Source organism: Alligator mississippiensis, chromosome 4 (assembly GCF_030867095.1).
Source record: "Alligator mississippiensis isolate rAllMis1 chromosome 4, rAllMis1, whole genome shotgun sequence".
Taxonomy (NCBI): Eukaryota; Metazoa; Chordata; order Crocodylia; family Alligatoridae; genus Alligator; species Alligator mississippiensis.
In genome coordinates, this window is record NC_081827.1 from 112264373 (window position 1) to 112283178 (window position 18806).

General features: G+C 40.5%; 2 protein-coding genes across 2 annotated transcripts in view; both read left to right on the top strand.

Moving 5' to 3' along the window:
* FAM180A (family with sequence similarity 180 member A) overlaps window positions 1-2370 on the top strand; it is a 37127-nt gene extending 34757 nt beyond the window's left edge. Inside the window, exons 2-3 of the mRNA XM_006268333.4 lie at window positions 231-331; window positions 1604-2370. Coding sequence (XP_006268395.2) covers window positions 231-331; window positions 1604-1945 — 443 coding nt within the window. The 3' untranslated portion in view covers window positions 1946-2370. The remainder of the gene's footprint in view (window positions 1-230; window positions 332-1603) is intronic.
* An 8158-nt stretch (window positions 2371-10528) lies between these two features.
* The window catches only part of SLC13A4 (solute carrier family 13 member 4), a 41952-nt gene continuing 33674 nt past the window's right edge, over window positions 10529-18806 (top strand). Inside the window, exon 1 of the mRNA XM_019489234.2 lies at window positions 10529-11259. Coding sequence (XP_019344779.1) covers window positions 11161-11259 — 99 coding nt within the window. The 5' untranslated portion in view covers window positions 10529-11160. The remainder of the gene's footprint in view (window positions 11260-18806) is intronic.

Consider the following 18806-nt stretch of genomic DNA (forward strand, 5'->3'; position numbering starts at 1 on the left):
GAGGCTATATGAAATGAAGGTTCCTGCCTCTAACAGCCTAGTCTAGGATGTCCAAGTAATTCATTCTCTGACCCAGTATAAGACTGGTCTTTGCAATATATTTTCTAGGTTTCATCCTGGGTACTTTTCTGAGACAGCCTGTACTTTGGTTATAGTGGATATAGAAAAAGCCTTGGTTCCCTCAGTGTATGTCACTGAAATCTTTCTTTCCATTATTTATTTTTTTTCAGCTGTACTTTTCCCAACTGCTCAGCGAGCGAAGAGGTCATCATCTGACCTTACTGATCCAGTATTGCAGAACTCACTGGAAGATGTGGACTTGCTTTATGAGGTTCAGTATATAGGAACAATAGCATATCCAGTCCCATAAAAGACTGGTGTTATCATTTCCAATCCATTTTATCTTCTTCATTTTTCCATATCCCTTTGCTTTACCTCTGTTGCCAACCATGCCATCTATTACCTTTGTTATTCTGCTACTGGATACCAAAAAGAGGATGAAAGGCATGTGTACGTCTTAATGTATAAAATATACTTATCCCAAATTACAGATGCAAGAACATTCAGCAAATTAAAGCAGATCTAAGCATGTCTCAATTCAAAGAGAACTCCTGATTAAAAGCACTAAAATTATTGCTTAAGAAATTCTCACCTCACAACCCTTAGATACACCTAGTAATGGACTTGAGAATTGCATAAATGGGGATGCAGTTGGATCAACATGAAAGGCAATACCCAGAACTAATGCCCTTACATTGCAAACATCCTACTTCTACCCTCTGTCTTTTAGCCACTTGGTGCCATTTTGTTTTCTTGATTGCAGATTCACACTAAATCAATCAAGCAAAATACCCAGGATACCAAACACCAAACATTGAAATTAAAAGCAAACAGCCTGGGGCAGTATTGGGCAGTATTAATATTTCATTTCTAAAGACTGGGGTCAAGCGCTGTGTTTAGGTCACATTTGAAAATTATTATGGTATTTTTCACCTAGCGTAGATTAGAAAACGTTCTGGTAAAGTTCAGCATGACGAGAAAAGACTGAATTAGAAAAGCAAAGGTTCCATTGGACAACATTTAAGGAGCCTTGGGCAACTAGAGCAGTGACATCAGAATAACAACTTGTAAGGATGGTAGAGATGAACAGTTAATTGCAATAACAGCTCCATGTGTTTCTGCATATGTGTGCATGCATACATGCAAGCATACACCTGTGGGAGTGAAGACCATGAAACCAATAGCACGGTGTACAGCAGATGCACCCATAGGGTTAGTTGTTTCTGTGTTTAGTGAGGTGTGTAGACAGGATTGGAAAAGCAGAGTCAAATTTTTAAGTACTCGTTTTTACACAAAAGCATTCAAATACCACTGTGATGGGCATTGGGCACACAATAGGTGGATAAGAGAATTAAGGCACACTGGTGGAACTTTAAAGGCAAATGTACCCAGAGACTCTCTGCTCATCTCTGGCTTTAGCCAATGTGGTTAGTCCTTTGTCTACATGTTCTTTAAAAGACAAGAAATAAGGACATATTATGAATTTGTATTTATCCTGTACATTTTCTGTTAGAAGATAAATACCTTTCTGATTTTGTACCAGTTTCTTTTAGCTCAGCTTAAAATTGGCAAAGGTCTGAGAATCTCCATCAAAGATGAGGAGTTAGCTTCACTAAGGAAGGCTGCGGCATTTGACACTGTCTGCAATGACATTATCCCCAAGAGCCTCACAGAGATCCGCAGGCTGAGTGCCAAGCTGTCTAACTACCCGACGGTCCTCAAGAAAGAAGATTTTGAAAGGACAGTGTTGACCATGGTCTACACGGTTTATAGGGCAGCCCAATCCCGGGGGCACCAGAAGGATGCTTGGGCTGAATCTTTTGTCAGTCTCTACCAGGCCCTGAAGCATGACTTGATGTTCTCAGACAGCAAAAACCCATCATAGTGAAGAACTTTATACACCTGGAAAGCAACCAGCTCTGCTGATAAGGGACACCTAGCACGTCCACCACTGTATTCGTAAACAATTTAATAGCCTGCTTCATTAAAAATTCTTTATTCTCTAGCTCCCCCTAGTGGGATCCACTTTTAAAAATGCTAAATAAGAGAAAAAATGCCTTGTTTTCAGTCCCTGGAATCTATTATCATGCTGGCATGGAGGATAGTATGGAGTGCATATATGTTTATATATATGCACTAAACAACTGTACCTTCCCCTTATCCTTGGGATGCTGATATAATATAATATGTGCTACCTTCCTAGCTGGAAAAAAGATAGTTTAGCTGCTGTGTAATGAGATGTTGACAGACAGAGAGAAATCCTTTATACAGTAAAAAGGATTCATGACAATTGGTTTGGAGATTGTTGCATAAAAGTAATTAAAGTATTTTTGCAAATAAAACTGTCTGATTGGTTTCATAGTTGTTCTCAGCCTTTGGAATGACTTGTGTATGTACATTTGGTTGAGCTAGTTTTTATTCTGTAGAGTGTTTTCAGAAGGCAAAGTGCATTAAGCAGACCACTTGTCCCCCAGAATAAGTATTTGTGAAGGCACTCTCTCCAGAAAGTCTGCCCCTTGCCAGGCTAGAAAAGATTAATCTATGATTTGCACATGACACTAAGCCTGCCACAAAACTCTCCACGGGCACATGGATCTGTTCACATGGAATCAAATGCAGAATCAGGGATCAAATTACTTTTGCTATTACATGGTTTAGCTGGACCCTATCACTCCAAAGTTAGTAAGTGAACTAAACCTTAGGTTCAGAGCGCGTGTGAAAAGGTGAATAAAACCATATCTATAGTTGAACTTTGGTTCATCTTTGCTTATAAATTAACAGTGCGTGCGTGTGTGTGTGTGTGTGTGTGTGTGTGTGTGTGTGTGTGTGTGTGTGTGTGTGGTATATATATGTCTGAACATATGTGCAAGACAGAAAGTACAATCCAGTAAGGAAACATCTATATAATTCTATGTGATTTAGGTGATTGAGCAAAGAATCACATGGTGGATATTGAGAATGGTGAACAGAAGGCATTCATACCGACTTACTAATGAACAAAACATAATCTGAATATATTTACACAAACAATTTAATAAGCAACCGCAAATTATGAACAGATCCATTAAAATCATGACCTTTTTACAGAAAATTGAGCAAGAAAGGAAAGGTCTCTATTGGTAAGTCAATTTGCAATGAATCTGTCCTAATGACAATGTCCTAAATTTCAAAGCAGGATAAACTAATCCCATTTCTCTAGATCCCTTAGATATTTCAGTTATGCCCATTAACACAGTGTCTGCATACTACCAAATACCTGTTACCCCTTTCATATTAGCACGTTTCTTTTAATTGTCCAATATTTTCAACTTTTTAATGGAAAAGAGGCCCAAACCAACACCCCAGAGGGAGGCAGGTGTGGTTGAACTCCAGGGTCCAGATTCAGAGCCACAATAAGTTCTCTTTGCATTGTTCAGGCCCTACAAAAGGTACAGGCCCTAAAAATTCCCTAATGGTCATATTCCAAAGAGTGGGGCATTCCCCAGGCAGCACAAAACCAGCAAAGCAAGGTCCCTCACTATCATCTCTGCAACCTCCATTGGAGGTATACTGGGAACAATAGGGATAAGGAAGGTGAATGGTTAGAGTGCTGACAGTTCCCAGCTGGTTTGTGGACCCTTAGGAGAGCATTGCTAGATGGTACATCTGCTAATAGCCCTATGGTCAAACTCTTGTCAAGTTGTAATTCATTAAAAATGGAGTCTATATCAGATATCCTTAAAATGTGTCATTATCATTGTGTGTATGTGTGTGTACAAAAACAGGGGTTTGGGTAGTAGCCGTGTTGGTCTAAGGACATAGGCAGACAAGGTTCTTTGGGTGAAGTTGATATCTTTTATTAGACCAACCCAAATAACTATTCTCCAACCATTTGGGTTGGTCTAATAAAAGATATCAAATTCACCCAAGGAACCTTGTCTGCCTATGTACAAAAACAGAGTATTCATAAACAAGAACACCATCTTAGGAATCCTTTAAGGTTGGCCTTTACATACATACCTAACAGAAAGCCTCAGAACCAAAGAGATGAAAAATAAAGCCATGTAAAGGTATAGGACCTTCATCCCTGCACTTAGAAATTCATACCTTGGCACTAGCCATATATCCTAATATAATCCTAATGAACTCTGCCCCAATAAAGATGTCAACCATCCAGGACTTCTTTTGCCAAACTCTTAGCACTACAAACAGACCAACAGATTTTCTATATGTAATGCCTCTAATACACAGTTCTAGAAAGGCACACTCCCACATTACACAATATTGATGGATTATTCTGTGTAAAAATTTTCAGCAGGAGTGGGAGGTGAGAGAGAGACAAATACATCTCATGTCTTAAAAGCAAGCACAGATCATCTGTGTATATTTGTTTCTCTCATAAATACCATGCTCTGGAAATCACAGATTTGCTCCTGAGGGGTAACTGTCACTGAATGCTCACTTTGCTTTTATTCTGTGCCACTCTTCCACTCCATAGAGTGGTAGAAGCCAACCTTTTTGGTAGGTGTGCCACAAATTAACCCCTTGCCTTCCCAAAATGCTATCCCAATTCTTTTCCCCTGTCTGATCTGCTGTTCTGCTTTTTGCTTCCTGGTCCAGTGCTCCCCCCATTTGCTGCTCTGCTCTCTGCCTCCAGCCCTGTGTTCAAGGGCTGCAAGAAGCTATGGGTGTTGATTCAATTCGGAGGAGATTTGGCCCAACTTGGTGGCCGAATCTCCGAATCCTAATGGAATTGGGGGACCAATTAAAAGGTTCAAATTGATTCGAAGCTCTCCAAATCTTTGCGAAAGATTTGGAGAGCTTCGATGATTCGGACAGTCCCTGGTGGGGACAGTCCCTGGTGGGCTCCATGCTGGTAAGTAGGAGGTGGGGTAGGGGGGGCCAGAGGAGGGGGGACGGGACCATGGGGAGACCCCTGCCAGGCCCCATCTCCTGTCCCGCAACCCCCCCACCTGCTCCCCCAGCCCCCCCTATGGCTGTCCCACCCACCCTGGCTCCTGGCCCTTTAAAGAAAAGCCCCAACTCACTGTGTGCTGCTGGGCAGGGGGGCAATCCCCACTGCCCCACGATGCATGGGGGCTCTGTATGAGCCCTCTGACCCTCCACACTCCCCCAGCCCTGCCACGGGTGCCCCACCCTCTGCGGCTCCAGCCTTTTAATAAAAAAAACAGAGAAAAACCCTGGGACTCACTGGCAACTGCTGCAGCCTCAGGGATTCGGGAGGCTTGTGCAGAGCCCCCCACATGGCATGAGGCAGCAGGGAGCAGCGGGGATTGCCCCCCACTGACAGGAACAGTGAGTGTGGGGGGTTTTTGAGGGTTTTTTTTCCTTAAAGGACTGGAGCTGGGGTGGGTGGGGCAGCCATGGGGGGCTGTGGGGGCCTGGGGTTTCATGGCAGAGCCCCCCACACAGCATGGGGCAGTGGGGGGCAGCGGGGATTGCCCCTCACCCAACAGCACCTGCTGAGTGAGGTCTTTTTTGTCCCAAATGCCGGGATCTGGGACAGGCAGGGCAGGCATTGCCAGGCTGGGGGGGGGGGGGGGGGGGTGGGCCTGGCTGATTTGGAGAATCAGCAGCAGCCAAATCTCTGAATCAGATTCAGCTAAATTGATTTGGGACATGATTCGAATCACCAAATCGAATCACTGTCCCCCAAATTGGCTGAATCTGAAGCGAATACTAGCCACCTTGCACAGCCCTACTGTGTTCCCTGCCTGATCTACTTCTCTTCTTTCTGCTTGCTGCTCTACCTGCCATTGTGCCACCCATCCCCTCCTTGATCTGCCATGTAGCACACACAGAGGCTGCCTGTGTCACCTGTGGCACACATTCTGCAGGTTGGTCATTCTTGCCCTAAAGGGCTGGGCTGGGCTCAGCCCCAGCAGTTTGTTGGAAAGGACAAGCAGAGCTTCTTTAATAACCAGCAATATTATGTATTTCTATACAGTAACAGCAACCAAGGGCTGAGGCAAGAATATTTCAGTACAATTCATTGCTGTGCAAAGACTTGCTCCCTTCCCCGTCCAAGATAGTACATCAGGGTAAATTTAACAGTGAGGCTTATGAGGCCCTCAGAAAAAGTCTGTCCAAAAGACAGCTTAGTCTGTCCTAGTACAACACATGGGGTACTATACCATACAAGAAGGCTTGGAAAAACTTTAATTTCTCAATGTAAAATGTAGTTTTTTCAAGTTCTCCTTGTAACATAATAGAAATATTACTATATTCCTTGGATTCCCTAAGTTTATTTAACATAGAATCCTAAAGGAAATAAGAAAAATGCAGTGTATTTGGAATTACTTAGCTGTCTGGTGTATTTGCTAAAGGAAGTAAATCCATTAAAGACATGTAGCAACTTGTCGTTGCAATACATTTTTATTTCAGCAGCTGGTTGGCTATTTAATGATTCCCTTGGCACCTCAATATCCTCAGTCTCTTTAGCTCTGTGTAACCGTCACATCTGGTCTGAAAAATGGACTTTTATTAGGCAGGAAATTCTGACATTGAAAATTTCTTTTCAGCCTGGTTGGGAACACAAGCCAAAATGCATTACATTATTCACAGAAAGGAAATTCCAAAAAAAATCACTTTGAGGCTATGCTTAATCTCAATAAAATAAAATGCTTAATCCCAATAAAATCAAAACATGTCAGTTCAATAATATCAAACCGTGAATACGTGTAATAGTAAACATTGTAGTAGGGACTAGCCAGGTCATGCGCTTACTGGGGTGATGGCTGCCAGGATGCCCTTCAGGTCAAAGGACTCCAGGCCATCCCAACAGCAATCAGGTAGACAGTGTGCCCCACTGTGCACCTCCTCCCCAGGTGGGGTAGGCACATGGTAGATAATGTGCTCTCCATGTGCCCACCCTCCAGGCAGGGCTGAGAGCCAGAAGCTGTGCTCCACCTGGCCTCAGAGCCCAGCCAGGAATGAGAACAGGTGGCCAGCATATCCTCTGCCACCTAGGGCCCAGAGGCCACAGCTGTGGGTGATCATGAGCCTGACAAGGACTCTTAGCAACACCTGGTGGTAGCTGCAGGGCCTGTGGCAGTATGCAGGGGTCTGGGTTAGCCCAGGCCATCCTGGAATTTCCCTTGTAAGGCAGCACCATCCCAAGAGAAGGGGAGGTGCTGGTGTAGGCACTGGCCCATGCTTCTTTCCTCCACCAAAGCCAGGGACATCTTACCAGAGACCAGCTCTACCCCAGCCCCCACAGCAAGAACATGTCCACCCTGCAGATACTGGATGTCAGGTGCCTGAAAAGGCCTCACAGGGGTTCATAGTATCTGTAGCCCCAAACTACCCACAAGGTTTAGCCTGAAACAGGTCTGCCCTGTGAACTAGGCTTGCAACTGGGGTGCAAATCCCAAAAAGCCTCAACCACCTGAAGAGAAGGCAGATGCACATTGCAAGGCTGAAGTGAGGCCCATAAGCAGAGACAGACATGACTATTTACATTATATTGATTTACTAATGTCTACATGGCCCAGGAGTTGTTAGCTGTAGACCCTTCCCAGAGTCACAGAGTTTGGCCAGCTCATATCGGTCCAAGGGCACTTGGTTTTTCTTCTCCCACAGGACCTTTTCTGTCAGCATGTTAAGACAGGCACTAGGGAAGGCCAGGCACTTATCCTGATCATCAGTGGGACACCCAAGTGGAAAGGGGTTGGGTGTAGAGGAGGCAGACCCCACAGAAGGGTCCTGAACACTGAGACCTGCACCCATCTCAAAGAACCCCATACAGTCAGATACCAACTCCTGACATCTTTTACCTTAACATCAAGTCATGGCAGGAAGGAAATAGTAATAAGGGGATGAAAAACCCATTGAGACTGTGGTGCCCGGCCCCACCCCAGTGCGGCCCTTCAGCCCAGGTCCCACTATAATGTATATAAATATAATATAGAGATATTACATAATACAAGTTAATATAGAAGTTGAAACACTGCTAACTGGAAGGATAGCAGTAAAACAAAACATATTTCTTATCAAACTGAAATATTGCAATATGAACATGAAATATTTTGGCAAACAAAATGAGAAAATTGAAGTCACTGTTCAATTAAAAAGTTGCCAAACCAGTGCATTCCTGCAAACTTTCAAGTTTATTTTTTGATGAAAATTCCTGGAGCTCTTTCTCTTAATACTAGGAGTAGCCAAGTGATGGCTCACACTAGTTTTCAGGAAACTGAAATGCTTTGCCAAAAAATGATGCATGAAGTCTGTTGGACTAATATCTTCTTATTTTAGCACAATGCGTGTTGCTCTTACAGTGCTCTGTCTGGGTGAATCACAGGTATGCTCCCACTCTAGCAGAACAAAAAACATTGGGCAAATATATCTAATAGTGCAGGAATTTGGTGGGAAGAATAAATAGGGTAGAACCCCCTGCCCCACCCCTTGGGGTAATTAGCTTTTCCACAAGTAGAGGATACAGAATACACAGAGCAAATGAGAATAGGAGGAAGCAATCTTTCACTTTTTTCCAAGAGGAAGAATAGTTAAGATTCAAATATGAGTTTCCCAATTTTCTATCACTGGGAAGTGAGAAAGAGGCAAAGAGTTCAGAATGATAGAGCTGATTCTAGACAGATATCCCTGCTGTGCATAGCCTTCCTCTTCCAGGCTACTCATACACATAAATGAAGGGTGTATCTACAAGTATAATTAGCACACAGCAATAAACTCTGGCACAGTTCATGCCAGAGTCAGTTATTCGTGGTTGCAACTGAAGACTGGTGTCTTCATTTTTCTCTTCCTTATCACATGGGCTACAGCATCAAGAAGGTGAATGTTTCAAACCATCATCTGCAATCACTGTTACAGATGTTAAAGTTCCTTCTTTGCACCCAGAATGTTCCCCTTATGGCTCTGTTCTCCTCTGTCCTGAAATGTGTGTGACCATGTTCCATTTTTGATAAATGGTTGGAAAGCCTTGCTATGATAGTTGTGGTCTTTTATCTCCACTTTTCACTCCACAGTCCTATATGTCCCATGGATGAAAACAAAAGTGCAAACAAGAAGGTGGAGACTCTCACCCCATGTCTTCTGTCTTTTCAGCCTCCCAGTTCTACAGTGTGGGGACAATAGTGGGTAATAGTGACACCTAAAAAGAGTACAAGGAAGGACTTCATTTTTTCCACCATTCTTCTCAGTATCCCTCCATTGTCCCTAGCTTCCCTTCATTACCCTGGTCAGTCAGCTTGTGCGTAACCACCAAGCTATGTGATAGTGTCCTCAGTGGCCATATGCAGTTCCTGTAGTCTGCCACTGAGCTTAGTCTGCAGGTAGTTATTGACAATATGTGACATGGTGTGTGTTTTGCCATAGCTACAGTCTGGGTTGTCGTGAAGACCCCAACAGTGGAGGTTGGTTGCACACAGATCTTAGCAGCACAGATATTTCATTACCCCATCTCTGATTGTTACTACCCATCTCTGCATTCTTCAGATCTAGTTCTCTTACTTACGAGGGTCAGACATCTGTGATATAGGGCTTAAACTACAGGCACTGTATTTTCAAGCCTCCATTTGCTGACTAGTGACCATTAGGGAACCCGGAGGAATAATAAGACGTGTCTGTTATTTGGCAAGCATTTTTTGACCAGCAGGAACTCACACCACACCTTGAACCTGCAGCTCTCAGTAGAGGTGCTGTGCTGCTCTTTTACTTGGCCTGTACAGCTCAGTTTTTCTACAGGCTGCCAGCAGGCCTGACTTTGGGTAGGTTTGGTAGAGATGATGTTGGATAACTTGAGCCTGTTTTGGAACTGGGCCTTCATATGTGTGGTTTCTTACAACATGCAACACACTAGATATGGGTGCCCTGCAATCTGTGGATACACCAGACCATTGGATGAAATATGTTCCTGAAGCCTTCAGTACTGTCAGTCGATTCCACATTAATCATATCAAAATCAATGTTATCATTGCTACAGGACATTATGTTTTACCTAATCCAGCAGAAGCCTATGCTTGGGGAGTCTGAATTCCACTGCCTAACTGCTGTGAGGTATACATAGGCAAAGAGTAGAGCACATCCCTGATGAATTATTAGCCTTCCTGGAATGAAGCCATCGGGATCATGAAAGAGAAAGTATATTTTAGAGAAAAACAATGGTTGTTTATTTATCAACAGCTCCCAGGTCTTGAAATAACAACACCGAAGGCCAACTAGAAAAGGCTTTCTTTTGTGAGAGAAGGTTGTTTATTTTCTCTAACTTCCTGATTGGCTCTTAGATAAGGGGGCGGAGCTTCCACCATTTTCCATCTTTCCCATTGGTGAATTGTAGTTGGACAAAGCTTTTTAATAAGTTTTTATCTTAAGACTGAGGATAATCTTTGCAAGGACTGTTGCTCTGTGGATTCCAGGCTTAGGATATGTAGGGAAAAGGTAAACTTAAAGCAGAAAAGAGAGGATTAGAATCTTCTAGGGAAGAAAAAGGCATAGAGCACAAGGCAGAGGGCTAGAAGAGGAGGCAATCTTAAAAAAAAAAAAAAAAAAAAGCCCACCCCTGCACATTTCCTTAAGTGCTTTAAGCTGTAAATCGTTTATATTAACAATTATCCAAGCATAAAGAAATCTGAGTTGGGAGAATCAGACTGCAATATTAGCAAGCCAGGAAGAAGAGACTGTGGGTGACTATAAGGATATCAGGCTTGGTTTACTAAAACAGGACTGACATCACTGCAAACCAAATGATGGAAGGAAAAGAGACTTTAAGAAACAGGGCTGAGAAGTCAATACTGCAACTTCCCTGATTCTAAGTAAAAAGACCATTACCAACAAGACCACTATGCTCCAGCTTGCAAACCCCTGCAGATTACAGCACAATAATCATAAGGACGTACTTGTAAGCCCTACATAAACCCAAGTAAAAAAAGCAGCAAAGTTGATAGGATTTAATTTAAAAAAGATTAAAGAACAAATAAATTAACAAAGACATTGTAAGTGGGTTTTGGGGGAAAGGGCACAGTGCAGATAGAGCCCTGTTAGAAAAATTAGGGCAAAATTGAAGAAGGATCCAGTGCTGAAATAGAAGCCTCAGTGGATAAAGAAGACAAACCAAGGAAGAGTGCGCCCGGGAAGTGAAACAGTATGGCAGTCATGAAGGAGCTTCTCAGGGCCAGAAACCTGCTGTTGGTTGTCCTTATTCCACTTCTGCTGCTTCCTTTGCCACTCCTATATCCCAGCAGTGTAAGTATCTTATTGCTTTCTTATTAAGGCTTGTGTGCACTGGTGGGTTATTGTAGCGCTGTCCCAGACAGGGACCTAGATAGTAGTTGTTCTTGTAGGAAACGATACTTCTTAAAGAACTAACAATACAATTTATTTAGAAGCATTCATGATAATCTCCACAGCAACCAGGCATATTATTATGAGCAACGGACTCAGCAAAGAAGCTGAAAAAGTTACATTTTTAAAAGACTGCATTTTTAAAAGAAGTGGGGGGAAACTATAGATTCTATATGCCAGTTAAATTGGATTAACTTTAAAGAGAAATCTTTAAAAAAATTACATGAACTGTCATAAAGCTTTATGATGATCAGTCATACAGGGAGTTTGGAGACAGACTGGGTTTGTAATTTTATAGGGAAAGTGAGGTAAAGATTGAAGCTAGGATTTAGGGATTGAAAAGTATGTTCATATGGAGATTTTCCATTATATATCAGACCTGGGTCTTTCTGGTACACTGCTGTATTTCTGGAACTAGCTAATAATTAGTGGTTCAGAGAAAGGCATGGCAGCACAAAACAAAGGAAAAGGAAAGTATTGTCATTAATTCACTTAACTTCTCTTTTCCTGTGTTTGCCTATTTATGAAATGAACAATAATAATGCTTTCATCCCTTCCAGGGATGTTGAAGCATAATTTGTTACTGTTTTGAGGTATTCAAATTTCTACAGCAATGAGTTCAGGAGCGATTACTTACATATGAATATTTACTTAGGCAGGGGCACAGTGCTATACACGGGGATAAAAATACCCTCCTAAACCCTGTACATGGTCAAATCACCTCCATCCTGAAGCTGGAGCATTTTAGGCATAAATACAGATGTTATTACTAGTTATTAAATCATCCTGAACTGTTTAAAGTCTAGTCAGAGAGTTTGATGGGTTAGAAAGGCAGGATTCACAGACCTGGGATATTCCAACACTAGCAAGCCCAAAGCAGTTTTTATTGCTCTTCACTTCATAGCAAAGTAGAAGGCATGTGTTACCGTGCTTTTTCAGTGTGTGTGTGTCTCATACAGATCCCAGAAGAGAAATAGTGACTTGATCAATATGGTCAGAAAGTCTAAGCCTATGCTGATTTGTCTGTATCTCTTTCCTCAACTAGCAGTTCTCACAGATTTATTTGCCCTGCCTTCTTTCTGGAGAATTACAGTTGTGTCATTTTACAGGCATTCATCTGATAAGAGAGTTTTCACCTCTTGAACTTCAGCAGAGTAGCATCCCAATTACAGTGAACTTTCTGACCTCATGTGTTAGCTTATCAGCGTTCAGGACATACCCAGCATCCATAGGAACACTATAATCTGAGGACTCCTTGTATGCTACGTAAATTCTGTTGCACTAGAATTTATCACACATAATCAGTCCCTACTTACAAAGACCCTTGGAGCCAGGGGCTTGGGCTTTTATAAGCAAAGTCTTTAATAACAAAAGAAGTTATGGTGCAGTTATATATTTTTTAAAATAGAAGTTCAGTAGCCTTATATGCTGTTACACAGTATGGGATCCAACACACTACTGCTACGTTCTTTCTGTAGTCATTAATACCACTGCAAAGTGGCAGTAAAAGCTACCACAGGATGCATCGCACTTGCTGTTCATTGCCATGAATAAATACAAAAAGAATGAGGCAACATGGAATTGGAGTCAAAGAGCCGTAGAATGAAGCAGATGCGTCTATAATTCCATTAAAAATTTAAACCTAATCAATTAAGTTGACACAACATTATTTAGTGTGGTTTTAATGCGGCATTTATTCTGTTACACTTCACAGAGTGCAGGTCCCCCATAAAGCTTGAAGATTAAATAACTATACTATTTGTTTCATCCTGTTTCAATCATCAAGCACTTTCTTATATGTTTAATGGAGATTGAAATGAAGATCTACACTAGCCATTGAGGGATGGCTGAGACTGACCTAGGGAGTTGGGGGAGGTAGGTGTGCTGCTGCCCTGGCCACCGCTGTGCCACCAGCAGCACAGCCATTGGCACTGCCTTGTGTAGAGCAGCCACTCAGGGCAGTCAAGTGCCCAGCTATGCCTCTGAACATATGCATCTCTCTCTGTGTCCCAGGTAATGCTCTGTTGATAGCAGCAGATCTCTGAGAATGACATTTGGTAGTTAAGTGTACTGCAGAGCCACCAAAGAGAGTACATGAACACAACACTTTGTTTTTATATAGGTCCTATGTAAATACTGGTTATGTCTTCTTTTTTATATCCCGGTATGGTAACAGTAATTTCAAACATAAATCAGAGAACACTAACATTCTCTCTCCTAATTTTTGCGGATTAGTGCCATGTAAAGGTAACCCAGAGTTGGTACCTACGGGTGATTTAGCAGACCTTGGAATCCACAGTAGTGGCACTAATATTTCCTCAGTCAGAGACATTTGTAAAAGAAACAGAGAGTGCTTTTGGAATCTCACCCTCTTGTATCCCACTTCTGTAGTTACAATAGACATTGGATGGGGGGTATTTCCATCTCCTTTCCCATCTACCTCTTCCCTTTATTTAATCACAAAGTTACCTCTGATGTAAAATTGTCTTAGTACATAGAATTTCACAGCCTTCTCACACTCACTACCACATCAGTCAGAGGTGGTTCTCCCTTTCAAAGATGAGCTGGAGACGCTGGGTACCTAAAAACAGGCAGTTCAGCAGCATCAGTGGTGCAGACCAGAAGTCAAAGAACATGTTCTAAAAGGCCACCAGTGCTGTTCTTTAGTTACTATTATTCTTACTGTGTATGAGTTAAGTGTAAATAAAATAAAATAAACAGGATGACGGAAGCAGCCCAGCTATAGTAGTAAAAGAACTGAGTTTTTGTTCCTATCAGTGCCTCACTGCAAATCTTGGCAACTTGCTTAGGCCGACATTTCCAAGAGCATAAAAGAGCTTGACTACCCAACCTGAAACACCTGAGCAGGCACTGAGCACTAACCCTCAGAAACTCAGGCCTTTGAAAGCCAGCTTTAGCCAGCCACCCACAAATTCTAGCCTCCCACATTACTAGTCATATTTTAAAATCTGACCTTATTTTTCCCACTTACATAACAGGGAAGTGCCTTCCTGCCTTGCCCGTCAGCAGGCTACAATCAGTAATATTTTAAATGTTTTTTGATCCTCACATGATGAAAAGTTTAGTTGTTATCTTTATCCCAGGGCTTTGACATCGCTGCCTGCAGTATCTCTAGTGTTATGTGCCAAAACACTGGTTGGGTTAGGGTTGATAGAAGCAAACTTATTTAACCCAAACTCTCTGGTACACCTCTTCCGACTGCACTCTTCTTCCCTACTCTCCACTCCAGACTTGTTGTGGATTTAACAGTTCTCTAGAAAAAGAAGAAAGGATAAGTAAGGGAAAAGGGCTGGAAATAGTTAACATTACATAGCCAGTTCCCCACTTTGGTTCTTAGTAGCCCTGGTGACCAATAAGTAAATACATAAATACATTGAAATAGAAGGGATTAGCATAATGTCTCTTGGAAACAAGCTGGTTTAAAGTACTTCTAGAATAAATTGCCAGAATTGCTACAGAAGCTGATTAAGTTTTTAGCAGAGATTATCATAGAGCAGGTATTATGCAGCCTTTTTCTTCCCAGGCACTTACTACTGCATTTCCTACCTTTCCGGTTTTATATTATTTGTACAATGCAGATATGTGGGTGTTGAAGAAGAAAAAAGACTCAGTGCCAACAATAGCTGTCTTTTGTTAAAGATGAGACTTTTCTTCTATTCCAGGAAAATTCTGTGCTATCCTGTTTTTACTATCGTATTGTACATAATTTACCTCACAAAAAGAATGAGAGAAAGCATTATTTATGTTTTAATAATTATATTGCATATTTTTTTAAAAAGGAAAGTGGTTTGGGACCACCATGTGGTCTGATGTAAATTCATCTCCAGATTATATATATATATTTTTTTTTAAATCACTGGTTTTTCATAAGAAGATTTGTTTTTAAAAAAAAACCTTCTTGGTTATCACGTAGGACCGGTGTAAACACAATGATTTAGATTTGCAGCAAAAATTAACAAGTTTAGTATTCTAGAACTATGTTGAAGGCTGCCTGTTTCCTACACTAAATATTATTTACATCAATATAAAGCTGTTATCATCAGTACTGCACTGAACTAACAAGGGCACAAATACATGCTGCTGTGTTAATTGGTTGTTCTATGTTGAACATGTGGACAGAACCAATATTTGTTAAAGGGAGAAGGAGAAAGTTCACAGCAAGATAAAACATTTTTTCAGGTGGCAAAGAGGGAATGATAAACAATGAAAAGGAAAAATAAAGAACTCTGTAAAAATATACTTGCTGGTTCATTTAAGAATCTGGCCCCTTTTTTGTGGTCATTCTCACTTTAAATCTTCTTCCTACATATCAACTCATATCACTGTTGAGAGCATCCGAACAGCCTGGACTCTTGAAGCATGACCTACAAGAAATTTTTGCTTTTCCAAAGCCCTAATCTATATTCACTAAACTTTACAGGCCTGATTCAAAGCCTGCTGAAGTCAGTAACAATTTCTGAATTAAGGCCTATGTGAACTTTTTCACTGAGTTCAGCAGGAATGGGACAGATCTCTCCTGACTATTGACCGTAACATTTAATGTATTTGGTGATATGTTTGACTAATCATTGGGTCCTATGAAACAAACTGATTATTCTTGTGACTCTGAAGGTAAATTAATCTTGTCTCCATAGATTACAGAAAGTGGATTCATTCCTTACCCCATCCAGGCAGCAATTTTTTGTTTAATTATTAATTTTGTGTAGTTAGGAGGCAATGCACATGCTTAAACTATTTCAATTTCAAATGTAACATTTTGAAGCCAAATCAAGAAACCATTTTCATAGTAACACATAATATTACTACCAATTAATTACAGTTTTCTGAGTTTCAAAATGTATTTCCTTTTCACAAATCCAGGGCCCATAATCCATGAATAAGGGAAAAAATCCCTACGATCTCATGAACTCTAGCACAGCTTTGTCTAGACGCTTGAATTGTTTTTTTCTTGGCAGCAGTGACATTGTACCTGCGTTAAATATTTTGGTACTAGAATTTGTGAAAGGCTGCAGTATTTTTTCATTCAACCAAATTCCATATTGACTAGTGAAGCATGCACTGGAGACCTTAAGATATGGACCTATATTTATATAAAAGGGGAGTGCTCTTTTCCCTTCAAAAATACATCTGTGCAGGGTTGTTATGTATTTCTTGATGCCCCTGCATAGTTCAAGATTGCTTTTACTATTTATACCTGTAACTTGAATTGTAACAATTGCTATGACTTTCTGAAATAAGAGGTACATCAGGGTCAGTGGTAGTTAATTAGAGCTAAGTCTTCTGAGGAAACCGACATTAATTTTTAGGCAAATAGATGAAATGGCACATATTTGCCTCTGGGTTGGATCTGGTTGTAATTATTATATGCTGACTAAAGAACAGGAACAGTTGAGCATGGATTATGACTAGAGTATTGCAAGAATATACTCATAATTACTTTGACTAAAAACTGTTAATTGATTTAGATAATATTCAAAAACCCCTTATTTTCATTTGGTGAGGCCTCCCAGCAGTGGGAGTTACAAGAACATCTGCAGACAAATGAAATGTTATGAATACTTGTGTATTTGCACATGTATTCATTTTGAATGTGTTATGTGGCATCTTGAAAACTCTTTGTTGATTTGGAAGTTATACAATCAAGGAGGAGAAACAAAGAAATATGCGTTAGGTAAGAAATCACATAGCTCATAATTGGCAATTATGAGTAGTGAATGGTCAAAGCAATAATCATTGAGATTAATTTGTAAGAAATCCATGGGATGTAATACATTTATTTAAACCATATAATGAATACTTTTTAATAATAAACAATATCCAGATACCAAGATGGTATAAATTGGCATAATTCCATTAACCTTCATAAAGTTGAAAATTTACTGACAAAAAAAAATAAGCTGAGGATCTGGCTCAGAATTTGTACAAAGTTGATATGTGCTGGACAATGAACAGAAACTATAGATCTGTATAATTTTTGATAGAAGATATTCATAGAACTCTAAGTATACCTCACTGAGATTAAAGAAGTCCTGTTAAATGTCACCCAGAAGAAATAGACACCTATCTTTGTAAAATAAATCAGAAGACGTCAGTAAATTGCGGTATCCTGGAAACCATACACACGCAATATCATATCAGCTGTCTCTCCCTTTCAGGAATATATCATGTATCCAGTTTTCTCTCCCCCAGAACCTTGGACAGCAACTAGTTCTGCTAAATTAAAAGGGAGTGTCATCATTCTTCCCTTTCCCTTGGTATTTATATGCATCTCTACTATGAGTGTGAGTTTGTTGCTCATGAAGATAATAGTATTAACTACAATAAGCCATAATTCAGGTCCACAACCACTGCTTTCAGCATCTTTCCTTTGCTGAGCAGTCACTGATTTCCATATGAATTGCACAGACACACAGATAAAGAGAAAGAAAGAAACAGAAAGAGATTAGAATTGTAGATAAGCACATGAACTGATTTTAAAACCTCTCTCCCTCACACACCCACTGATGTTACCACAGTAATTTATAGGTGGAGACATCCTTAACTCTACATTTCTTGGGTGTAGTTGGTGTACTAGAGGTCATTTTTTGCTTTGATAAAATCCTAAAGGGAAGACTAACAATCAGAAACCTAGCATTGTGCATAGGAAAGAGTGAAGGGAGGTGGGAGTAGTGAAATATGGGACAGAAAGAAGAACAACATGTAATTCGTAACAAATGTTCTTAAAAATAATATAAAAAGGTGAGTGCTTGCAATACACCTTAAATTTGTTTCTTTCTTTTACAATGGATAAAATCAGTAAAATTCTATCAAATCTCATGAAAAATTAATCCTTTGGTTTGACTGTCTGCAGTTATTGGCTATATATACACCTGGGAGATATACTATGGTTACAAGACAATTATCTTGCTTATCTCTCTTCTCGACAGTACGGTCCAAATTTACGAAATGTACACAAAATTACATTTAATTAGCTGACTTTAACATATAGGAAGTTACATGCTGAATAGATTTTTACTCCATATCATAGCAATATTTGCTATGTATATCTAAGGCATATTAAGCATCACACACTTATTTGTTGAAGGTAAAGTTTATTACATTATTAATTATAATGAATAATGTAGTATAATTAAATATTAAATAGAGATCTGTAGTTCTATGCAGCTGCCAAGAGAGAAGTGAGGAAAATACAAGGAATTGCTTAAGATCACCAAAGGAAAACCTCAGCTGGGAATTGCCACACAGCCACCAATAGGTGACCTCCCCCCTCATATTTGTTGTCTTCTCATCACCATTTATCTCTGCTACAAATACTAAAATTGCTGAAGTTTATTTCTAGCCATTGATATCATTGTAAATGTATGCTATGAGTTGTCATGTTGATGGGGATCACTTGCTTTGAGTATTCAACTATTTCAAAATCCATC